At 42.5% G+C, this 26,232-nt stretch overlaps 1 protein-coding gene across 1 annotated transcript in view; it reads left to right on the forward strand.

Moving 5' to 3' along the window:
* The window catches only part of IL1RAPL1 (interleukin 1 receptor accessory protein like 1), a 625,154-nt gene that overhangs the window by 570,068 nt on the left and 28,854 nt on the right, over positions 1–26,232 (forward strand). The window contains exon 7 of the mRNA XM_033950060.1: positions 19,779–19,922. Within this exon, the coding sequence (XP_033805951.1) occupies positions 19,779–19,922 (144 nt within the window). The remainder of the gene's footprint in view (positions 1–19,778; positions 19,923–26,232) is intronic.

Below are 26,232 nucleotides of genomic sequence, written 5' to 3' on the forward strand. Positions count from 1 at the left end.
ATTAAATAGGGAGTTACAATAATCCATTCTGGAGAGGACATATGCGTATAGGAGTTGGGCGAGGTCTGGTGTGGAGATGTAGGGTTTGATCCTTTTCAGTTGGCGAAGGTAGTAGAAGGAGGTGGAGACTACTTGGGATATGTGGGCAGATAGGGATAGGTGTCCGTCTAGGGTTACTCCCAGGCTGCGAACTTGATCTGCTGCCGTAAGTAGAGTGGAATCCCATTATTTTGGTCTCCTCGCCCTGTGTTCCAAGGTTAATGCCTCTGATGATGGAATCCCCCAACAGTAATAGTTTTCTGTTTTTGGCTTTTTTATTTGTACTTAGGATGCGCTTGTTCTCTTGAATTACCTTCATTGGTTCCAGTCCCACCTCCCTTCTGTTTTCCTGAGTATCGCAGTGCACTAGTGGAGCGAAGGAATTCTGTAGAGGTAATATTAGTGAAGGTGGATGTTTCTGTGTTACATGTCGCAGTCTTCCTGAGCCTACTGTGACCCATTTATTCCTGGGCTGTTTTATTCTTTGAGGTAGAGGTGGTAAGTTGGTATGATTTTGTGGAGTGATGGAAGCTGCTTTAATTGTATTCAATTCCTGTTTAAGTTTGCAGAGCTCCTCCTTAATACTGGCAAGTTGAAGACAGATGGGGCAAGCCTTAAGCCTCCAAATAGTATGTCTTGGAATTAAAGCACCACAGTGATTGCATAGAATAAAGGTCATCTTGATTGGTTGTGAAGTGACTTGATTTGAGTAGTCCTGATTATATGGGTCTCTATATATGAATAGTGGTCCCTGGGGTTGGTGGGACTATAAGTAAGACTACTAGTAAGGCAGAAATATAGGCTCTATACCACCTAAAACACAGTATTTTAAACAAAACTGCAGGTTCTATCAGTGCTACCCTAAAACACAGGATTTATAACAGGATTTTCCCTACTTTAGTCACCCTGAGCCACAGGCACCAGAAATATAAGCTCTATACCACCTAAAACACAGTATTTTAAACAAAAATGCAGGAAGAGGAAATAAGATTTAACAGAGGAAAGAGAAGGATTTATTTTTTTGTGCTTTTTTATATTTTTTTTAGTAAGAAACAGGGAGGAGAAGAGAAATTAAGCAGATATAATGCTGAAAACCAGTGAAAAGAGCAGAATATGAAATGCTGAATAACTTAGCTTTTAGATGTTCACAGGGCAGCCTTGTTTCAGCACTGAAACAAGCATACTTTAAAGTTCCAATGGGTAAAGTATAAAAAAAACCCATTGAAGTGCTGATCCTGAAATTCTACTATTTCTGAGGCGATTTAGGAGGAGGTCATGGTCGATTGTGTTGATGCAGCTGAGAGATCAGAAGGACAGATTTGCGATGATCACAGTATTAGTAGATAGTAGTGGTGAGCCTGAGTAGAGATAATTCGGTGGAGTAATTTACATGATAGCTTGTTTGGTTTGGGTGATAGATGTTGTTTTTTTCATAGAAATCAGATAGTTGATTAAACACCATTGTTTCCATCAGTTTGGCAATGAAAGGCAGATTGGCAATTGGCCGGTAATTGATACATTGATCTTCCTGTAAGTTTGTTTTTTTTAGTTTTGGGATTACTGGGACAGATTTCCATGGTTTTGGGACAGTATTGGTAGAGAGACTTTTGGTTATCATTTCTAGCAGGAAAGGTCCAAGTATGGGGAGGTGGGTTTTTTTTAGAGTGATTGATGGGATTGTCTCGATAGGATTATTTGAAGTGTTCATAGTCTGTATGATTTTATATAGATCGTTCAGATTGGGGAGGTTGAATTTGGAAAGTGTACGGAATGAGAGTTGGTTTTCTTGGGGGGAGGGTCAAAGGGTTTTATAGATGGAGTATTTCCAATATTTTTTCAGATGATTTGGATTTTTTTGTCAAAGTAGTCTGCTAGTTCAGAAGCCGATGGTTTAATAGAGAAAGGGTGATACAGACCATATGGAGATACAGACCATATGGCCTATGTAGCCTGCCTAACCATGCCATTTCTGAATCATCAATCTTGAAATATGTTTATCCGTAAGACCGAAAGAAATGACCTGCTTATAGTGGTGCCTTTCTTAATCTTTTGTTTTCTCCTCATATCAAATTAAACTCATGTACTTAAAGTTTAAAGAAGATAACAGTCCAAATGGATCTACAATCTCTTTTCGGACTCTGGAGTGTCTCCAGAAGGTGCTTGCCCATTTGGACACGCTTCTTTAGGCCACACCCCTGTAATCACATGCTGTAGAGCTTGCAGCACTTTTATGAATTTTTGGAGCACCTACTGCTGATGTCAAGGAGGGCCCTCACACAGGTGGTCTCAGCAATGCCTGACTGGAAAGCTCTTCTCTAGCAGGTCAGCAGCCTCCATCTAATGGCTCCAATTTACACTGTTTTGAAAGCTTTCTGGCATACAGGCAGTATATGAGAAAATAGAATATCTTTAAAAAAAAAAAAAAACTGACTACTGCGGAAGCTCAGAGAAAAAGACGAAAAGAGCGAGTGGAGCACCTACTTTTATCTGTGGATAGGAATGAGAAAGGACCAGAACAAAGCTGAGTATGCAGTGGGGGATGGAATGGAGGGGCCGAGAAGTTGAGATTGTTGCACTGGGATGTGTGTGGGATCAAACCTGAGTATGTGCCATAAGGGAAGGTGAGGGAGGAGAAAGAATGAGTGGTTCAGCCGAGGGACATCTTGTATCACAAATTTGCTTGACTTCTTTGAAGGTGTGAATAAACATGTGGATAAAGGTGAGCCAGTTGATATAGTGTATCTAGCTTTTCAGAAAGCTTTTGATAAAGTTCCTCAGGCTCCTGAGAAAATTAAAGAGTCATGGAATAGGTGGCAAAGTTCAGTTGTGGATTAGGAATTAGTTATCGAATAGAAAACAGAGGGTAGGGTTAAATGGTCATTTTTCTCTATGGAAGAGAGTAAACAGTGGAGTGCCGCAGAGGTCTGTACTGGGACTGGTGCTATTTAATTTATTTATAAATTATCTGGAAATTGGAATGATGAGTGAGGCGATTAAATTTGCAGATGACCCTAAACTGTTCAAAGTTGTTAAAACACATACGGATTGTGAAAATTGCAGGCGGACTTTAGGAAATTGGAAGACTGGATGTCCAAGTGGCAGATGAAATTTAATGTGAACAAATGCAAAGTGATGCACATTGAGAAGAATAACCTGAATCACAGTTACCGGATGCTAGGGTCCACCTTGGGGGTTAGCAGCCAAGAAAAGGATCTGGGTATCATTGTAAACAATACAATGAAACTAATGTGCGGCAGTGGCCAAAAGAGCAAAAAGGATGCTGGGAATTATTAAAAAAGGGATGGTTAACAAGACTAAAAATGTCATAATTCCCCTGTATCACTCCATGGTGTGACCTCATTTGGAGCATTGCATTCAATTCTGGTCTCCTTATCTCAAGAAAGATATAGTGGCGCTAGCAAAGGTTCAAAGAAGAGTGACCAAGATGGAAAAGGGGATGGAACTCCTCTCATATGAGGAAAGTCTAAAACAGTTAGGGCTCTTCAGCTTGGAAAAGAGACAGCTGAGGGGAGATATGATTGAAGTTTACAAAATCCTGAATGGAGTAGAACGAGTACAAGTGGATCGATTTTTCACTCCGTCAAAAATTACAAAGACTAGGTAGGGGACACTCAATGAAGTTACAGGGAAATACTCTTCAAAACAATAGGAGGAAAATGTTTTTCACTCAGAAAATAGTTAAGCTCTGGAATGCGTTGCCAGAGGATGTGGTAAGAGCGGATAGCATAGCTGGTTTTAAGAAAGGTTTGGACAAGTTCCTGGAGAAAAGTCCATAGTCTGCTATTGAGACAGACATGAGGGAAGCCATTGTTTGCCCTGGATCAGTAGCATGGAAAGTTGCCACTATTTGAGTTTCTGCAGGGTACTACTTGTGGCTTGGGTTGGCCAGTGTTGGAAACAGGATAATGGGCTAAATGGACCATGTTCATATAGATTACGTAGGAGAAGCCACTCAGTAGTCTTGAGATTCTACTTGAAATCTTGTTATAGTTTGAGATTCTGCCTGGAATCTTGCTAGTTTTTGGGGATTCCGCATGGAATGGTGCTTCTGTTTGGGGTTCCGGAATCTTGCTACTGTTTGAGATTCTGGAATGTTGCTTCTATTTGGGTTTCTGCCAGGTATCTGTCACCTGGATTGGCCAGTGTTGGGAACAGGATACTGGGCTAAATGGACCATTGGTCTGACCAGTATGGCGGTTCTTATATTTTCAATGTTCAGTCTGCTTTCTACCTACAGCTACTAGCTTACCTTTGTTTTGCTGAAGTCACTCTATTGGGATGCCAATCATATCATCATATGCATATCATCCCTATTTTGATACTATCCTCTTCTGCTGCGACCCCACTAGTGGTTGGCATACCCAAGGGTTCTGTCGTAGGACCTCTTTCTCTACACCTCTTCCCTCGATGCCCTGTTGTCCTCCCATGGCTTCCAGTATCACCTATATGCTGATGACTCCCAGATCTACCTTGCTACACCTGAAATTTCAGCTAAAGTCCAAGAAGAAATCTCTGCCTTAATGTCTCACCACCATCTGAAACTAAACATATCCAAGACTGAGCTGCTCCTCTTCCTCCATTATTCATCTCTGTAAATAATACTGTCATCATTCCATTCTCCTCTGCTCACAACCTTGGAATCATCTTCAATTCCAACCTCTCATTTTCTATGTAGATCCAACAAACTGCTAAGGCCTCTCGCTTCCATCTCTACAACATCACCAAAATTCCTTCCTTCCTCTCTGAGCACACTACCTGTTCTCTTAGATTACTGCAATCTACTTCTAACTGGTCTCCCGCAGTGACACTTCTCCCCCCTGCAATCTGTGCAAAAATCTGCTGCACAAGACATCTTCTTCCAACCTCGCTACACTCATGTCACCCCTCTCCACCTTGCATACAGTTCAAGCTTTTATTGCTGACCTACAATTGTGTTCATTCTGCTGCCCCTCAATATCTCTCCTCTCTCTCCTTATATACCTCCCAGAGAACTCCATTCCTCAGATAATCTGCTCTTAGATGCACCCTTCTCCTCCACTGCCAATTTCAGGCTTCGTTCCTTTCATCTAGATGCCCCCTATGCCTGAAATAAATTACCCGAGTTTGTCTGCTTAAGCCCTTTCCCTTACCTTGTTTAAAAGCAGACAGAAAACCCACCTTTTTGATATAGCATTCAATCCATAACCCTATTCCTCTGCCCACCAACCCAGCCAGTAGATTAACCATTCCCCTTAACTGTATCCATGATATCCTGTTTGTCTGTTTGGATTGTAAGCTCTTTGGAGCAGGGACTGTCTTCTTTGTGACTCTGTACAGCACTGCGTACGTCTGGTAGCACTATAGAAATAATTAATAATAGTAGTAGAGTCTAAACCATAATGACTGTTGGCTTTCCCCCAGGTTCTAATTTAAAAGTTTCTCCAGCTGTGGATCTCCTAATTTTTCCCTAAACATCCCCCTTTCTTGGGTTTTTTTTTTTGTGTGCGTTGTTTGTTTCTTTTGATTGTTGTGTGCCTTTTATATCTCAGGGCTCATCAGAGCACAGCGCCCTGTTTGCAGTGTTTACTACACAGTTAGTTTGGGCCTCTCTCATTAGGTGGGGCTGGGCTTTTGTTTTTTTGCTGGTTTATTATCATGCTTGCTGTTCTTTCTTGGGTTTCATGCTTTGTTGTGTGTTCTGTACTTTTGTTCATCGACTTGGTCTCGAGTGGCAGATGCCCTTTATCTCTGCATAAATTGCATTTTTGTCATAGCGGGAACAGCGGGACAGTGGATTTGGGTGTTGGGGGAGGGGGAAAGGGGGGTGGGAATTGGGGATGTTGTTATATACCTTTTTTGAACAATTCTTGTACCTCTGATTATGCTGTACTTCTTTCCTTTATTGGATCAATAAAAATTGTTTTCCATAAAAGTTTCTCTCCCTCTTTTGTAAAAGTTAGTACCAGCAGGCTGGTTCAATTCCAATTAAGGTGAAGTCCACTTCTCACTTTTCCTAACTAATCTAAATACCTCATCCCTGATCCATCTATCATCCACATAGTGAGACTCCAGAGCTCTGCCTGCCTTTAGGATCTTGTATGTGGAACAGGAAGAATTTTTGAAAATGTTACCCTGGAAGTTCTATATTTCAATTTTTACCTTATAGACAAAATTTGGCTTCAAGAACCTTACTAACACATTTTCCTATTTCGTTGGTGCTCACAAATACCAAAATAGTTATCTCCTCCCCAACACCGTCTAAATCAGCGGTTCTCAACCTGTGGGTCGCGACCCCTTTGGGGGTCGAACGACCCTTTCACAGGGGTCGCCTAAGACCATCAGAAAACACATATTTCTGATGGTCTTAGGCAGTGTTCTTCAACCTCCAGTCTGTGGACCGGTGACGGTCCATAGAAATTTTCTGCCGGTCTGCAGGGCCAGCACATCCATCGGGCCCAAGACAGCATTCTTCAGCCGCCGGTCCACAGTGCGATCAACATGGCATCTTCGGGCCGGATCCCTGAGTGCTGCAGTGCACAAAGCCGTGGGAAAAGGTTCCTACATGCGGCCTGCGCCAGAAGTCTTCTCTCTGATGTCGCAACGTCAGAGGGAAGGCTTCCAGATGAGGCTTGGGACGTGCATGAGGAGCCGCTGCCCACAGCTGTGTGCAATGCAGCACTCAGGGAGCCGCCCCGAAGACGCTGCGTTGATCGCACAGTGGACCGGCCCAAACATAACACCGGGGGGCAGGCCAGAAGGCAAGGCACATGGAGAGAGACAACAGTAGGGGAAATACTTTTATTTTTTTTATTTAGTGATTGATTTGTCTGTTCAGGAATAAATGCATTTGTTTATTTTTCTCTGGGGTTGTACTGCTTGCAGAGTCTTGCATCTTAGAGTTTGTTTGTGAATATTAGTACTTTTAGTTTTTGGTCCTGCATTTGCATGGGGTTATCTGTTTTCTGGTAGGAATTAATGTTAAAAAGCATAGAGTGTGCTTTTTGTATTTTAATTTTGTGGTTAACCATTATGTGTTGTTAATACAATTATATTGTGTATATATATGAAAAATGAATGGAAAAATGGTGTTACAATTAGTACTGTTAGGGGGGCGGAAATTGGGTGGAGATGGGCACGACTTAGCCCAGTGTTCTTCAACTGCCAGTCCGCGGACCAGTGCCGGTCCACAAAATAATTATTTTATTTCCGCCGGTCCATAGGTGTCAAAAGGTTGAAGAACACTGGTCTTAGGAACCGAGACACCGCTCCTCTATCCATCTCCAGGCGAGTCCGCCCACATGCAGATACGCCCATATACATTTATTTGTAATTAATTTAATTTATTTCTTATATACCGCTATACCGTGAGGTTCAAAGCGGTTTACAATAAAGATACATTAAAGATACAATAAAATAAAATAAATAAAAATAGGTACTTGGAAGTTCTCTAACTGTCCCGAAGGCTCACAATCTAACTAAAGTACCTGAGAAAAACAGAATTAAAAATGGTAAAGAAAGAAAAGATAAAAGACAGAGATAGAGAACAAGATATGAACATCCCAACAATTCCAGTCAGACAATGGGATCTGATATTAGAAGTTCTTAATGACGACATGCCAAGAATTAGAAATAAATATTTCATCATATATAATTACATATTTTTTGTCTAAACTCAAGGTTAACAAAGCGATGGGGCCAGTCAACCTACACCCCAGGGTGCTCAAGGAGTTAAGTGATGTCTTGGCGGAACCACTATCCGCGCTCTTCAATCTCTCCCTTAGTACGGGTATAGTCCCGTTAGACTGGAAAACTGCTAACGTCATTCCACTCCACAAAAAAGGTTGCAGAATGGAGGCTGCAAACTATAGACCGGTGAGTCTCACATCAATAGTGAGCAAGCTGATGGAAACTCTAATCAAACGTCAATTGGATATGATCCTGAACGAGGAGAATCTACGGGATCCCCGTCAACATGGATTTACTATGGGGAGATCCTGCCAATCCAACCTGATCAGCTTCTTTGACTGGGTGACGAGGAAGCTGGATATTGGGGAGCACCTGGACATCGTATACTTAGACTTCAGCAAAGCTTTCGATAGCGTATCACACCGCAGGTTGTTGAGCAAAATGAGTTCTATAGGATTGGGTGACACTTTCAGGGGTTCCTCAAATCTAGAACCTACAGGGTAAAATACAATGATATCAAATCAGAACCATGGACAAATCCCTGCGGAGTTCCACAAGGATCACCTCTCTCACCTACGCTCTTCAACCTCTTTATCTCCTCCCTAGGAGCCACTTTAGATACCCTAGATGTCACATCTTTCAGCTATGCTGATGATATCACCATAATCCTCCCCTTCGACCCATCAGAGACCACCACCACAACAAAGCTAGAAACAACCTTAGACACAGTAGAAAAATGGATGATGGATCACAAACTAAAACTAAATTCTGAAAAAACAAAATTCCTTTTGCTCGAAAAAGCCCAAACTCCTACCATCACTGAACTGAAAATCAAAAATACCAAATACCCAATACAACCCGAACTAAAACTCCTAGGAGTTACGATAGACAGATGTTGCACAATGCAGCCCCAGATCAACAAAACAACCCAGAAAGCTTTTCTAACCATGAGAAATCTCCGTAAAATCAGAAAATTCTTTGACCAAGCACAATTTAGACTAATCGTCCAATCCCTAGTCTTAGGTCTGCTGGATTATTGCAACTCCCTATATCTTCCTTGTCCAGCCACTATGATAAAACAACTCCAGACCATACAAAACACCGCCCTCAGATTGATCTACTCACTCAAAAAATATGATCACATAACAACTGCCTTCTTAGACTCTCACTGGCTACCCATACAAGCACGAATCCAATTCAAATTCCACTGCCTGATATTCAAAGCATTACACGGCTCTTCCCCCTCCTATCTAAACAACCGCTTAAACCAAATCTCCACCTCAAGACACAGAAGAACCTCGAACCCTTTCGCCTTCCCCCCACTCAAAGGCACACAACGCAAGAAAATGTTTGACAACCTTCTGGCAACACAAGCTGCAAAAATCAACCATTCCATCTCCAATCTTATGACAATATCAGACAACTTCAAAACATTCAGAAAAGAAATCAAAACTCTGCTTTTCAAAAAATTCATCCAAATATCTTAACCCCTCCTCTTTTACCTCCAGAAGATTCACCTACCTTCAGATAACCTTCCCCCAAATTACCCACCTTAACACCTTCCAATTAAACAAATACCATAAATAGATTGTAACCTACCCTCTCTAACTGCATTCATATGTATTTTTCATACAGTTCTTCACTGTCAGTTTAATTTCCATCCTATAAGTTCACATAGAATTTTTCTTTTTTCAACCATCTTTATTTTCTCTTCTTTATTAATTTCCAGGTACTTTAGTTAGATTGTGAGCCTTCGGGACAGTAAGGGAATTTTTTAAGTACCTTCTTACTTCTCATTTATAATCTTAATGTATATTTTCTTCAAACCGCTTAGAACCTAACGGATGTAGCGGTATATAAGAAATAAATTACATTACATTACTTTGACAAAATGGGTTGAGAACTGGCTTGGAGGTAGGCTTCAGCGGGTGGTGGTGAACGGCACCCCCTCTGAAACGACGGAGGTGATCAGTGGAGTGCCGCAGGGCTCGGTCTTGGGCCCGATCCTGTTCAACATCTTTATAAGAGACTTAGCTGTAGGGCTTCGAGGTAAAATAACGTTATTCGCAGATGACGCCAAACTATGCAATGTAGTAGAAAGGAGTGCAACGATCAAAAACTCAATGTCCGAAAATATGACGCACGACCTACTCCTACTGGAGCGCTGGTCTAGGATCTGGCAACTAGGTTTCAATGCCAAAAAATGCAAAGTCATGCACCTTGGCAGCCAAAATCCATGCAAAACTTACACCCTTAATGGCGAGATCCTAGCAAGGACTGTAGCAGAACGGGGCTTAGGGGTGATCATCAGTGAAGACATGAAGACTGCCAATCAAGTGGAGCAGGCTTCATCTAAGGCTATACGTAGGGGTTTCGTCAATCGTAAGCCTGAAGTCATTATGCCATTGTATAGATCCATGGTGAGACCCCATCTGGAATACTGTGTACAATTCTGGAGGCCTCATTACCGCAAAGATGTGCTGAGACTGGAGTCGGTCCAGCGAATGGCCATCCGGATGGTCTCAGGACTCAAGGACCTCCCGTACGAGGAACGGCTGGATAAGTTGCGGCTATACTCACTCGAGGAACGCAGAGAGAGGGGAGACATGATCGAGACGTTCAAATATCTCACGGGCCGTATCAAGGTGGAAGAAGATATCTTCTTTTTCAAAGGTCCCACGGCTACAAGAGGGCATCCGTGGAAAATTAGGGGAGGGAAGCTGCACGGTGACACCAGAAAGTACTTTTTCACCGAGAGATCGCTGGAATAGTCTTCCACTTCAGGTGATTGAGGCCAGCAACGTGCCTGATTTTAAGACAAAATGGGATCTCTTCACAGAGAAAGGTAGGGGAGGGTCATTAAGGTGGGCAGACTGGATGGGCCGTGGCCCTTATCTGCCATCTATTTCTATGTTTCTATGCTTTAATTGTGTTCAATTTGTAACAATGAAAATACATCCTGTATATCAGATATTTACATTACGATTCATAACAGTAGCAAAATTACAGTTATGAAGTAGCAACGAAAATAATTTTATAGTTGGAGGTCACCACAACATGAGGAACAGTATTAAAGGGTCGCGGCATTAGGATGGTTGAGAACCACTGGTCTAAATTCTAATCTAGAAGATGTGTGAAGTCCATCACCTTTACAACAGGCCAAATGGTCCTCATTTCTACCAGCTCTCCATATGCCTAATTATTAAATCTACAACTAAAATGACCATCCCTGGAGACGCATCGTATTTGCTGCCACACTAAGCTGATGCTCTCCTATTAGGTGACCTTTCTTCTCCATGAAGGTCTCCTCTCTATACCTCTCTGCCTGAGCGCCTAGAATTCTGCTACTCTAGCCTCTAGGGATCTCTGTGCACTAAGTTCAGACATATGTCTTTTCACAAAATGAGAGGTAATCAAACATGTGACACTCAGTACAAAACACTATTGAATTGCTGCTTACATCTTAGTATTGGCGAGTTCTTTATTTAGGACACTAATGGAATTGGAGGAGGTAACCTAAAATCCCTTAATATTGCTAGTTATATGCTGTGCTACTTTCTTTGTCTAAAAACTGTCCCCCCCCATCCCAATATTCAGCCAGTGGTGAGCAGCGCTTTGACTGCCCAATGCTAGCGTTAAACTCGGATACACGATGCTAGGTCATTTCCAGCGACTAGCATTGAATATTTAGTTTTTTGTAGCTGCTAAACACTGTACCAGTCACATTATAGCAGCTAAAGTCTTCTGTTTATGCAGTCCAGTCTGATTTAACCACTAATCTTATCTGCTCTGGAACTAAATAACTGGGTAAGTCACACAGCATAGCTGGTTTAGCGGAAGGTGCTAACTAGGAATATTCAGTGGGTGATAACTGGTTATCTGAATATTTGTGCTTAGCCAAAAAATGCTATTGATCTGATCAGCAAACTAACTAAGATCTAATTAATGGCTGATTCAATCTGCTTTAATTAAACATTTCATTCCTCCTAATTGGCTTAAAAGTTTACAAATTAGAGATCAAGCCTTTAACTGCTAGCTGTACTCTAAACTGACCCTTTGTAATGCCTACCTTCTAATCTAATCTTCTATTTGTGTGTCGCACATACTTATTCAGGCTCTAGGTGACATTCAGAGAGGGGTTGAAAGGGGGTCAGGAGGAGAAAATAAAGGTGTCCTTGAAAGGTGGGAGGGCATGAGGGGGTGAGAAATCTTTGTTGTCTAAGAGCTTCATCTAGAGAAAGAGGTGGAAAGAGTCATTTCTGAGAAGTCAATTAGGTTCAGTTGTCAAAGAGGAAGGTTTTCAGTTTTTTCCAGAATGTTGTATGTTTAGTTTCTTTTCTGATCATTTCTGGCAGGTTATTCCAGGTTTTTACTCCTATGAATATAAGCATGGAGCGGAACAAGCGCCTGTAATGGAGATTTTTTGAGGAAGGTAGATTTAACTGTATTCTGTTTATGAGTCTCCTGGAGGTAGGCCAGACCGTTGAGAATATTGGGTGAGAGGAGTGGCTGAGTTTCTGTGGATTATGTGGTGTAGGATCCATGATATTTTGAAGAGTATTCACGATGAAATTGGTAACCAGTGTAGTTGTTTGAGGAAGGCTGAGATTGAATCATATTTCTTTAGGTTGAAGATAAGTCTAATAGCTGTGTTCTGAATGAGCTGCAGTTTGTGAACTAGGGTGGAGTTTATGCCATTCTATGCTGAGTTGCAGTAGTCCAGCTGGGGTAGTACCATCAGCTGTCCAATCAGCAAAATGATGTTGGTGGAAGTATGGCTTTATAAGTCTTAGTTGGCGCATAGTGAAAATGGTCTTTTTCCAGGGGCTGGAGATTTGAGAATCCATTGTGAGTGTGTCATCCAGAATGATGCCAAGTACTTTTGAGGATTTCTCCACTGCGAGGGTGGTACCAGATTGAAGATTAATGCTCATCAGGCATTCTGCTGAGCAGTGTGGAAACAGATGGCTTTGGTTTTGGTGGCATTTAGTTTGTTTGTTGGTGGTTGCCCAGGTGTGGATTTTTTCTATGTTGTTTAAAATTTTCTCGTCTATGGTTGGTTGGTTGGTTGTTATAGGGATTAGTAGAAGAATGTCGTCTGCGTATGATAGTAGGGTTTCGTCTTCTAATTTAATGTTTCCAAGTGAGCTCATGAAAAGGTTGAAAAGGATGGGGGATAATGGGAAACCTTATGGAATTCTGCAGAATGCTTTCCAGGGGTTGAAGAACTCTCCTTAATTTTTAAACTGTGTACTCTCTAAGTCTGCAAACCAGTCTAACACAGTCTCTGTAATTCCGATTTCAGATAGTTTGGTTATGAGCAGATGATGGTCTACCGAATCAAAGGCGCAGTGGAAATTACATTACATTAATGATTTCTATTCTACCATTACCTTGCGGTTCAAGGCGGATTACATAAGATTTATCAGGAGTTACAAGAATTGTAATTTTACATAAGAATTGTCATAGGAATTACATAGGAGTTATATAAGAATTGTCGGGAACTTGAGGCGATACATGTTGGTTAATTAGAAACATTTTAAATTTGAAAGGGGTAGTGAGTGTGGTGGGTGGAGATTGGGAAGGAACTGGTTGTATTAAATAGGTTTTATGTATTTTTTGAAGAGTAAGGTTTTAGTTTCTTTTTTGAAGGTTTTGTAGTCTGTGGTCGAAGACAGCAGATTGGTGATTTGTCTGTCTAGTTTTGCTGCTTTGGAGGCCATTAGATTGTCATATAGTTTTCTTCGTTTGACATTTTTGGTTGGTGGGTGTGTGAATAGTGAGTGGGTTCTCCTGTGTCTGGTTGAGATGGATTGAGTTAGTCGGTTGTTCCAGTAGGATGGGCTTTCTCCATTAATAGCTTTGAAAAGTAGGCAGTAGAATTTGAAGTGTATTCTTGCTTGTATTGGGAGCCAGTGTGAGTCGTGGTATGCTTCTTTGATGTGGTCATATTTTTTCAGTGAGTAGATGAGTCTTAAGGCTGTATTTTGTATTGTTTGTAATTGCTTTATCATGGTTGCTGGGCAAGGGAGGTATAGTATGTTGCAGTAGTCAATTAGTCCAAGGATAAGAGATTGTACCAAAAGTTGCAATTGTTTCTTGTCGAAGAATTTTCGGATTTGTCTTAAGTTTCTCATAGTCACGAATGATGCTTTTATTACTTTGTTGATTTGAGGTTGCATGGTACAGCTTCTGTCAATCAGTACTCCAAGAAATTTTAGTGTGGGTTGAATGGGGTATGAGATCGAGTTTATTACTATGTTTGTTAAGGTTGAAGTTTTGCTGTTTTCTAGGAGGATGAAATTTGTTTTGTCAGGGTTGAGTTTTAGTTTGTGTTCAGTCATCCATGTTGCTATTGTTTCGAGTGTATTGTGTATTGTGCTTGTTATGGTGGGTTCTGGGGAGGAGAATGGTGATGTCATCTGCGTAGCTGTATGAGGTTATGCCATGTTTGTCTAGGCAGGAGCTGATGGAGGCTTTGTATAGGTTGAATAGTGTGGGAGATAGAGGTGATCCCTGGGGAACTCCACAAGGGATGGACCATGGTTCTGATTTTTCTTTATTTGTTTTAACCCTGTAGATTCTGGATTGTAGGAAGCCTTTAAACCATGAGAGAACCTTGCCTGAGATTCCTATGGAGTCTAGCGTTTGTAGGAGGATGTTATGGTCTACCAGATCGAAGACTGCAGAGAGGTCTAGTTGTATGAGCATGATTTTCTTGCCTGTACAGAGATGTTGTCTAGCTGTGTCCATTAGTGTTCCTAGTAGGGTCTCAGTGCTGTAGTTGGTTCTGAAGCCAGACTGTGTGGGGTGGAGTAAGTTGTGGTTTTCTAGGTATGAGGTTAAGGTTTTGGCTACTAGGCCTTCCATCAGCTTGATGTACAATGGGATAGAGGCTATGGGTCTGTAGTTGGATGGTTGGTCCGTTGTTCCTTTAGGGTCTTTTAGTATTGGAGTTATGATGATTTCGCTGAAGTCTTGTGGGAAATGTCCATCTATGAGTAGAGATTGTATCCATTGTAGGAGCAGGAAGCGGAATAGTGTGCTTGAGGTTTTCAATAAGTATGGGGGGCAGTGGTTGAGGTCGCAGGCTCCATGGCTGTATTTGTTATATAGTTTGTTGAAGTCTGACCTTTGTATGGGTGAGAAGTGGGACCAGGTTCTGTCTTCTGCAACTGATTTTTTTTCTGTGAGGGGAAGTGAGGTCTCTAATACGTGAGTTGGAATTCCATTGAACGTGGCTCTGATGTTTGCGATCTTGTTGTTGAAGAGAGTGGCTGAGGGAGGGGGGAGTTGCTGTTGGCTAGGTAGGGTGTGGTGTCTGTGAGAACTTCTAGTAGCTGGAATAGCTTTTTTGTATCTTGGGATCATTCTCCTATTTGCTTTGAGTAGTAAGTCTTTCTATTTTCTTTCAGTTTTTGTTTGTATTTTTGGTTCATTATTCTCCATGCTGTTTTTGTGGATTCTTGGCTGCTTTTTCTCCATTTTCTTTCTAGTTGTCTGCATTGCCTTTTGAGTTGGAGTAGTTTGTTGTCGAACCATTTGTCTGATTTTCTGTGGATTTTGGTTTTGGGTTTTTCTGGGACTAGTTCGTCCAGGGTTGCAGTACTTAGACGGTTCCATTGTGAGATGAAGTCTTTGGGTGTGTAGTGTTGGATTGTGTTGTCTGCTTTTGTCCAGAATATGGTGGGATCAATGTGTTTGCGTGAGTTGTACATTGTTTTTTGAGTAATTGGAGTGCTTTTGTTATTGGTCCAATTGATTTCGAAGGAGTATGTGTAGTGATCAGACCAGAGGGAACGGTTCCATTTTCCGTTTGACGTTTGGATCTCTGGATGTGTGGGTTGGGACATGTAGGCTGCGATGTCGAGTTGGTGTCCTTTTTCTTGTGTGGTTTGAGGGTCTAGTATTTTATATGTTAAGGCCTCGAGATATGATAGTAAGGTTCCTACATGTTTGCAGGATTGTTTTTCGAGGTGGAGGTTGAGGTCTCCTAGGATTAGGTTGTAGGTTGTCGTTAATGAGTTTCGATATATAAATTCTTCAAATATTGGTTTTGCTGTGATCCAATTACTTGAGGTTATGTAGCAGAGTATGCATGTTAGTGTTCCTTTGAGTGATGTGCTTGAAAGTTGACAGGTTAGTAAATCCATGTATGGATTGGTTGTTTTGACTTGTATTTTTAGGTTTATTGTGCTTCTGGCTATGATGGCAATTCCTCCTGCTCTTTTATTTTCTCTGCAGACCACTGTTAACTTGTGGCTCTTTGGGCAAATTTCAGTTATTCTGGGGTCCGAGTCCAAGGTAAGCCAGGTCTCTGTGAGGAAAAGGCAGTCTAGGTTATCTTCTTCTATCCAGTTTTTTATGCGTTCTGTTTTGGGGCTTATGACTCTGATGTTCACATATGCACATTTGAGGATGGTGTAGTCATTTGGTGTGTTGAGAGTTGTTTTTGGGTATATGAGTGATCTTTGGTGGGGTTGTTTTTTGGTCTTATGTGGGTTTGTCGGTTTTCTTGTTGATTGTGGGGTGGGTTAGTAAGTGTAAGTCTGATAGATTGAGTTTCTGTCTGTTGTGGGATGCCAGGTTGGTTGGGTGATTCCCTTGGAATTTGCTATAGTTGGTATTGGAGAGATGTAGTTTGCAGTTGCTTTCCAGTTGGTTAGAAGCAGGGTTATTAGTAGGATTGCTTGTGGGAATTTTGGTGGTGTGGTTCTCATGTTGGTGCTAAGGGTGGCGACTATTGTAGTTGTGGATAGAAGCAGAGTGCTCTTCCGCGCCCGAGACCTGTCTCAGTCCGTCGATGATGGCGGGTTCAGGGTTCAGAGAAGGCTTAGTGACTAGCAGCGGTGGGGAGGGAAGGTTTGAATTTGAGTTGCTAATCCTTCCAATTGGCTTGGCAACTAGTGGTGGTGGGGAGGGGCGGAGTGCTCTCCCACGCCCTAGTCCCGTCTTGGTCAATCAATGGAGGAGGGTTGTAGGGTCAGGAGAAGGCAGGAAGTGTTCAAATTTAAACTGCTGGGGAGGGGCGGAGAGCTCTCTCACGCCCGGGTCCCATCTCAGTCAGTCAGTGGGAGAAGGTGGCAGGGTCAGGAGAGGTAGGAAGGTTCAAATTTGATTCGCTGGGCCTTCCAACTGGCTCAGCAACTAGTAGTGGTGGGAAGGGGCAGAGTGCTCTCCCATGCTTGAGTCCCATGATAGAGGTGTTAGAGAGAAAATAAAATAAGAAAATAGATAAATAAAATAAAGTGAGTCACTGAGCCTTCCAATTGGCTTGGCAACTAATGGTGGTGGGGAGGGGCGGAGTGCTCTCCCACGTCCGAGTCCCTTCTTGGTCTGTCGATGGAGGAGGGTTGTAGGGTCAGGAGAAGGCAGGGAGTGTTCAAACGTAAGTTACTGGGGGGAGGGGTGGAGTGCTCTCCCACACCCGAGTCCCATCTCGGTCAGTCGATAGGAGAAGGTGGCAGGGTCGGGAGAGGCAGGATGGTTCAAAATTGAGTCGCTGAGCCTTCCAATTGGCTCCACATCTAGTGGTAGAGGAGAGGGGCGGAGTATTCTCCCACACCCGAGTCCCATCTCGGTCCGTCGATGGAAGAGGGTTGCGAATCAGGAGGAGGCAGGAAGTATTCAGACTTGAGTTACTGGAGGGGGGGCAGAGTGCTCTCCCACGCCTGAGTCCCGTCTTGGTCCTTTGATGGTAGAGGGTTGCAGGGTCAGGAGAAGGCAGGAGGTGATCAAACTTGAGTTGTTGGGGGGGCGGAGTGCTCTCCCACGCCCTAATTCCGTCTCGGTCAGTCGATGGGAGAAGGTGGCAGGGTCAGGAGAGGTAGGAAGGTTCAAATTTGAGTTACTGGGCCTTCCAACTGCTCTTCCACGCCTGAGTCCCGTGATAGAGGAGGTAGAGAAAAAATAAAATAAGAAAATAGATAAATAAAATAAAGTGAGTTAAAGTGAAAATATTAGAAGGAGATAGTAGAAAAAAAATTCTAAATGCAGGAGATGGATAAAATCGAGATGCAGGTGATAGAAATGTAATAAGTATATTGGTAAATAAAATAAAGTTAAATAATGTATAAGTTCGGGGTGGTTAGGTCAAGTAGATGAATCCTGCACTGTGGAGATGTTCCGATACTACTTCTGCAACATTAATTGGGCCTCCTGCGGGTTTCGTCCCCGAGGTGATGGGCAGGGGCTGTTGCCTCAGTCCTCCTTCTCTCCTCTGCGAAGGATTTTATAGTGGAGATCGGTGCCGCTGAGGCAGAGGCAGTAGCCTCTGCGGCGCTCTCCGGGAAATATCAAACTGGAGTAGTATTGCTTGATGGCCAATGCTTAGTAGTTGTTTTATTTTGGTGATTAGGGTGATAAGGAGTTCTGTGCTGTGTTGTTTTCTGAAACCATATTGGGATGAGTGAAGGCATGAATGTAGCTCAATATGAGAGGTTAGTTGTTTGCTTACGTGGGTTTCAAGGATAAGCTATAGCTTATCAGAATAGGGATGCCAGCGATGGGCCTGTAGTTTGAAGTTATGGAAAGATCTGCATTTGAAGTTTTCGATATGGGTGTGAGAGCAATTTTGCCCATTTCCTTGGGTAATTTGCCTTGTTTCAGGGAGCTATTTAAGAGGTTAGTGAGCCAGGTTATGATTTGGGAGAGTGGCTGACAGTAGGTAAGCGGGGCAGATGTCAAGAGGACTACTGCGCGTAGAGAGTTTTGATACAAGTTTTTTTGGTATTGTGGTTGGTAAGTTCAGTGAAGGCGGTCCAGATTTGATCTGCTACAATAGGTTCTGTGTGCTGCTCATAGATGCTAGGGTGGTGGTTGGTTGGAATGGTGGACTTTGCGACTTCTGCTTGGACTGATTTGATTTTGTTGAGGAAAAAATCTGCCAGGTCTTGTGCGGATATTTTGTTGACGTGACCGGTTGATATTTGGTCTGGTGGGGATGTAAGCTGTTGTACCAGACGGAACAGTCCTTTATTATAGATTGTTTTATTTCCTAGTTTGTTAGCATAGTAGTTTTTCTTGGCTTCATTTGTTAATAGCTGCATGCCACTGTGCTCTGTGCTCTGGCTTTTTGCTCTTTCTCCATTTCCTTTCCAATCGTCTGCATTGTTGTTTGTCTGTTCTTAGTGAGTCTGTGAACCAGGGTGAAATTCGATTTGCTTTTATTTTACATGGACAGAGGGGGGTAATGGTGGTCTAGTGTGTTAGTTATAGTTTTGTTCCAGTTGGTTAGCATTAAGGTTGTGTTATTCGATGGGGCGATGAGAGACTCGGATATTGTGTTCCAGAATAGTTCAGATCTCATCTTTCTGTGCACTAGTCTTGTATCCTTGGTGGTCTTGCTGTTCTGATCTTTGTCTATGAGATTGAGGCAGAAGTTCAGAAGGTAGTGGTCAGACCATGGGAGAGGGGACCATTTGATATTGCTAGTGAGATTTATGGAGGAGGAGGATGCGAGTAGATCAAGTGTGTGACCATTTTCATGTGTGGGGCCTGAGGGGGCAATTGTAATTTGGCAGTCATCAAGTAGGGCTTTGAGTTTGGTGACCTCTTTGTTGACCGTGGATTCAAAAGGGAGATTGATATCCCCCAGGATGATTAGTTTATCATGTTGGCAAGCTAGGTTGGTGATTATTTCCGTTATTGTGGTGATGGAGCTACATTGGGAGTTAGGAGGTCTATAGACCAGAAGGATTCCTACGTTGTTCTGAGTGGAATTAGTCTTATCTTCCAGTTTGCAAGCAATGTATTCCAGATTGGTGTGAGAGCTTGAGTCTTTTTCCAAGATGATATAGGCTTTTTTTGTGAATAGTTGCTAGGCTGCCTCCCCATTTGAGTTTTCTCGGGAGTTGGAGTATGTTGTATCCTGGGGGGCAGAGGTGGGGGAGTTCTGGGCTAACCATGTTTCCGTGATAAATGTTCCCCATGTGACCTTCTCTTCCATATTCAATTTAGTATTAAATGTCAACCCACAGTTTCGTAAATAGGCCCCTAATAAATCCATTCATAGGATTTTCTTATGATATTGCACCACTCTTTGATTTATGCAGAGCTGATGTATACAGTGGAGCTTGCTGGTGGACTTGGTGCTATCCTGCTGCTTCTTATCTGCTTGGTGACCATCTACAAGTGCTACAAGATTGAGATTATGCTCTTCTACAGAAATCATTTTGGAGCAGAGGAACTGGATGCTGGTAAGACACCGTCTTTCTAAACATAGGGGCCTGATATTGAGGCAGTGTCGTTACCGCATTATTTGCAACACTTAAATGAATATCTATATTTAGAATCTCCACTCTCCATTCAGTGGGTTTAAATTGTGCTGGAGTGGGCTTCAATGGCAAATCCATTAATTGGGAAGTCAAAGCCAGCACCGGCCAGACTTCTTCAGTCTGAGTCCCCAAATTGGCAAAGACAGAACATAATTAAGTAAGCGTATTTTATATCACATTCATTTCATCTGCTATGGGTGCTATGTATCTCAGTAGGGGAGGGGGAGACATCTGAAGGTTGAAATTAGCAGCAAAGATGTTAATTAACAATATGGTTGGATTGTTAGTTTATTGGTTTTTATCATGTATTTATAATGAATGTGACTGCTACAGTCAGAATAATAAGCCTTCGATGAAAAGTATAAGACTTTATCTACTATCTTTTCCTTATGTTACTTATCAGTTTGATAGCTCAATATTGCCACTAAACTGAGTTCCTGGTGCTGCCTTCTCATCTCCTAACACGGTCCCTGTTTGGTGAGTTAAACAGGGCTGTAGTGAGTCCAACATAATGCCCAAGGTCGCTCAATGGTAGAGGCTGTCTACATCTGAACCCTCCCCTCCCCTGAAAGCTCATCATCCTTCACTTCCCTTCTTCTGCCTCGACACCTCCCATCGGCAAAGACAGCTCTGAACACAGGCTGCCTGTGAACTGGCCATGCCAGCACCTTCCTGCACAGAATTCCACCACTATGATGCAATTTCCTGAAGGCAATGAATAACATGCATCTGGAGAACAAGCAAGGTGGTGGTGGTTGAGGGATGCCAGACATGCAGAGGAGAAGATGGGAGGCTGGAATGGCACGGGATCTGTGAGGGGGGGAGGAAGCAGAAGAAAGATAGAGAGAGAAAGGGAGACCTGGATCAAAAAGGGGGAAGAAATAGTGGATCTGAGGAGGAGAAGAGAAAGTTGTACTGGAGTGTACGGGGAAGAGGGGGGGGGGGGGAAGGAGAGAGATTCTGGACCATAGGGTGGGGGAGATGGTCAGGGGTGGGGAATGCAGAAGCAAAAGAAGAGATGGGGAGAGACTGGGACACAGAAAAGAGATGCTAGAATGTAGAGGAGAGCTAGGGACACCGAGGGGTTGCTGAACTTGGGGGGGGGGGGGAGCAAGGAGAGGGACAGGGACATGGAGGGAAGACCCTGGACTGGACAGAGAGGGATTCAGAAGAAATATGGATGGTGGACATAGAGGACCCTGGAAAAGGAAAAAACAGAGAACAGCAGAAAAGACACACTGATGAAAGCGTACTCAGTCAGCAAAGGTTGTTGTTTAATGAATGAATTAATATCTCAGATTTGGGAAGTGTGTATCTCCCTCCTCTCCAATGTCCTCCCCACTTTGATAGAGATGGTGTCAGGGGCCCATCTTAATTTTTCTATCCTGAGCTCATTCAGCCTAGCTACACCACTGGCGCATTATTAACCATTTAATTTTTCAAACTATGTGCCTAAGAAAGTTATACATTCATTGCCTCACCCCCCCCCCTCCCAGCAAACACAACTTCCTCTGAATATTGGCTCAGAAGCCTCTGTACCAGGGGTGTCATAGTACCTCCTCGAGGGCTGCAATCCAGTCGGGTTTTCAGGATTTCCTCAATGAATATGCATGAGATCTATTAGCATACAATGAAAGCAGTGCATGCAAATAGATCTCATGCATATTCATTGAGGAAATCCTGAAAACCCGACTGGATTGCGGCCCTCGATAAGGGACTTTGACACCCTTGCTCTACACAGTCCATTTCAGGTACCAGCCATACAAGTGCTGTCCTTTTGAGTCTATGGACACACTTTCGTTGCTATACAGCCAAAACCTTACTCACATGGAGGCGCTAAGGGTGTTCCAACGACAGGGCCTAAAGAAGAACAGCAATGGATTTCAGCAGCTCCAGTCCTGATTTTATAACAGGGCATCTATGAGTCTCAAAAGAAGTCCAAAGTCCAAAAACATGTGCCTTTTGAAAATAGACACCCAGAAACACCCCCAATATTGAGCAAACACCAGTTCACAAATTTACACCTCCTTGTAAGCTGGTGTAAATGTTTCTGTGTTCTTTATGCATGAAGTAGGCAGATACTGTTTACCATCAGCTCCACCTAAGAGTTCCTTCGCATGGTTTTCTAAATGCATAAACAGCTGAGCAATGCCTTTTCACTTTAGTGTTGTCACAACCCACGAGCTCCTGATCACTGCCGCGAGCTGTGGTCCACGTGACTTTAACTGTTCCCCAGCGTGAACCCTTTAACAAGGGAATCCTTCAGGCCTTCTTAGGCAACCGCCTAAGGTAAAACAGTAGGTTCAAGGTTCTCAGGTAAATCAGGCAAAAGGAAAAAGAAAACCACACACTGCCCAGCATGCCAGAAAAATAAAGCCGTATTTTATTTTTATACTCCGGGTTTACTTTGTCCAGGTACTTGCAATGCATAGCAATATTTCCAATGCACAGGTTTTAGTGAAACATAAAACTTCAGGCCAATCTGACCCCCCCTGGCTTAGCAAACACCAGCTTAGCCCTAATGTCCAAAAACATCAAACCAAATAAACCCAAGTAGGCCGGACTCTCTAGTCTTTTATATCACAGTCTTTCACCAGCCTTCTGGGTGTTAGCATAACCTCAGCAGAATTCCTTCTCCATGCACAGGCAGAAGAAAAAAACAAAACTATACTCCTGCAGTCCAGGCAAAATAAAGCTTTTACAAAAAAAAAAGTCAAAAAGAAAACAGCTAACGTTGCAGCACTGTCACGGAGTGCCTGGAGATAAGGAACTTCTTTTACAAAGGAGCTCTCCTGTGCTTGCCGTTAGACAAAATCTAATCTGCCTCTAATTAGTTTCCATCTGGGCTGAGAGAGTGAAAAGACAAACGCCACGTGTGTTGCAGTGCTAGTCAGTACAATGTCCCGTTTCAAGCATTGCAGTGCTTTAAAGATTAGCTTTGCTAAGCTCCCAGCGTTTTGCATACAAGCACTGTTTCACTCAAACTTTAAAGCAAAAAAAAAAACAGGTAAGAAACAAAGCCACCCATTCCCCACCTTTGCTCAATCAAGGTTCATGGCATCAAAACCCTCGCTGGGCAGACTTGAAACTCCAAGGTCCATGGGTTCACCACTCTGGACTTGTCCCTCTGCTTCAATCTCCAGCACATCAGACATCTTCACAATTAGGGCTAGGTTCCCCACACCTCCGTGGAGGAGCAGGGTGCTCTCCTGCCTCATGGGCTCCTCCAGCTCTGTCTCAGCTGCTCACTTTTAACCCCAATCAACTCGCCCCTCCCTGCTCTGAAGAGGGGGGAAGGGAGAGAAAACTTTCTGCAGCTGAGCTTGCCTCAGTGACAACTTCCTATGCAGAGGCTGGCCTTCTGGGAGCTGTAGTTTCTTAGCTCCTGGGATAGTCCAAGTGAAGTCAGCTTTTCATGTTCTGCAGGGCCAACCTGACCAGCTCTCCTGCCTCGGGGACTACCAACCTTCTTCACCACTGTGTCAAAGCTAGGGAGAGCACTAGATTTGTCACAGTGTGTAAAACCAGCTTTGCTCAAGAAAAACTTTCATATAGTTACCTTTACCCTTGCCTGATTAGAGCACTGAAACAGCAGGCCTGACTATACAGAAAACTTCATAGATACTTGTTGTCTTTTATTCATCGTGCTAACTTACATGGATATAGCCTGTACTATCCCAGTAATATTTGTATATCTTTCTATGGTCTATGGTCTCAGTGCCCTGCTTCCGGACGGTAATTTTGAGATCTGAGAGAAATGGATCAAAAATTGTTGCTCACATCAGACACACCAGCAGCCTCAAAATCTACTAGAAGTGGATGTTTCTGATGCATTTCTCTCAGATCTCATAGCAAGTTGTGCATATGTTGCGAAGGGATCATCTATGTTTTGTCTCGGGATGTATTGAATTTCATTACTGTTTTTAGTCTCCACCTCCTTCTCTGAGAAGTCAATCCAGTCATCCATCATCCCTTCCATCTAGAAAAGGAATTAAAAGAGTTAAGATCTTCAGTCAATCTCTGGCTTTCAAACTTTCTCAACTATGGAATGAACTCCCCTTAATTCTTTCCAATCTTTCCGCAAACTTCTAAAAACTTTTCTTTTTGCCAAACATTTTGAAAACTAATCTCTTTGAAACTTTCTTTAGTTTTTATTTAATCATTGTAAACTTTCTTTAGTTTTTATGTAATTGTTGTAAACCGAGTCGAGCTTCCTTAGGTTGATGGCCCTGTATATAAAGTTAAGCTTTAGTTTAGTTTAAATATCATTCTTATCACTGCTATATAACACTAAAATAAGGTTCCATTCCTCAGCGCGTTCAATGTGTTTACGTATGAGTGTTCCTCTGTGGAAGGCATTTTGATTACGCCAAAACTTGGATCCTTCTTGGGACAACGTTTATTTCTAAAGATTTTATCATTGGTTGAATAGACGTCTCCCCTGTCTTTCATTGGATTGCTTGTATCTCAAGGTTGACATAGCACAAAACACCTTTTCGCTTCCAATAGTACAAGGCTTTTAGCACACCTGACCCTCCCCGTATACTGTATAACTCCTATGGCGTCAGATTCTGTAAACGGTGACTAAATTAGCAGGTACATTGAAAAATGGCGCCAGAGAATTGTCAATCATGCTTAGGCGCCATTTACAGAATCACGCCTTATGGTGCATATCATGAAATTTAGGCGCCAGTAATGAAGGCCAGGTTTTTACTGCCCTATGTTGCAAACACCCAAGTTCTTATGAGAACTGTGCTTAGCGGCGCCCGTCTGTCTCCACCCCCAAACACGCCTTTTATAGAATTGGGTAGGTGCCTATCGGCCAATTCATTGTTTTCCCAGTTATGAGATTGTTAAAGCTCATTTAGATAAAGAAGCCGTATTCATTATACTTTGGTGTGTCAAAAATTATAAAGACTAGGGGATAGGGGATGAAGTTACAGGGAAATACTCTTAAAACCAATAGGTGGAAATATTTTTTTCACTCAGAGAATAGTTAAGCTCTGGAACGCATTACCAGAGGTTGGGGTAAGAGCAGATAGCGTAGCTGGTTTTAAGAAAGGTTTGGATAAATTCCTGGAGGAAAAGTCCATAGTCTGTTATTGACAAAGACAGAGGGAAGCCACTGGAATATTGCTACTCCTTGGGTTTTGGCCAGGTACTAGTGACCTGGATTGGCAACTGTGAGAACGGGCTACTGGGCTTGATGGACCATTGGTCTGACCCACTAAGGTTATTCTTATGTTCTTATGTAAGCATTATTGGACCCTCTTTAGCCTGCCTGGATGGTGAATAAGTATGTCCAGAAAGCAGAAATTCTGGGTTCGTTGGCAGAGTCGTATGCTCTCAGAGGATTTTTTTTTTTTTCTTTTATTATGATTATCTTGCTTTCTATCTTGGACCTTATTTTCCTCATATTGTAGACTGTAATAATAATTTCTTTTTCTTTGTATATTAATTACTATTTTGTATGATAGGATTTCTCTATGATGGATATAGTGAAGTGATTGTAAATTGAAAATGATATAAAAATAAAATTAAAAAAAAGAAATTCTCAGTCTTCCAGTGCAACAGAGACACAGAAAATCTGAAATGGAAATGGAAAAAGCTGAAATGCGATGCATTTCTTGTTCTTTTGAATTAGAAATAGCTGGTGTTGCTTCCTTCTTCCTTGCAACCTACCTCTTGCCACTGTTGGACCTGGCTGAGTATCAGTGTTGTCTACAACCTAAGGGCCTCTTCTATCAAACTGCACTAGCGCTGAATGGCCTGCGCTGCTCCCGACACTCATAGGAATGCTAGCACAGTTTGATAAAAGAGGCCCAAAGTAACTGTTTTATCACGTTGACTTGTCAAGAAGTACGGGATAACATTTGTTACTTTTGATGGAAAGAACAATTTCACCAGTTCTATCTGATACTTGCAGTTAAAAGTAAAAAAAATTCAAAGCAGAAGTGAGATGTAGATGACAATTCCTCAGGAAACCAAATGAAACAGCAAAACTGGGAACAAGACTTTGCTATTGCAAACCTCGTCATGCAAAGAGTGAATCATCTCATCTTGAATAGAGCCTATAAGAACAGTGGAGTTGCCTGTGTTTGATGACCTGGTTTCCAGTCAAACAGAACAGTGATGAGTTGGGTCACTTTTCTTGGTGAACAGACATATGTCTATTTTTTAAAAAAATGTATAGACCACCTAAATCTAAGCAGTTTACATAAGAACATACATA

The sequence above is a fragment of the Geotrypetes seraphini genome, chromosome 6 (assembly GCF_902459505.1).
Source record: "Geotrypetes seraphini chromosome 6, aGeoSer1.1, whole genome shotgun sequence".
Lineage (NCBI taxonomy): Eukaryota > Metazoa > Chordata > Amphibia > Gymnophiona > Dermophiidae > Geotrypetes > Geotrypetes seraphini.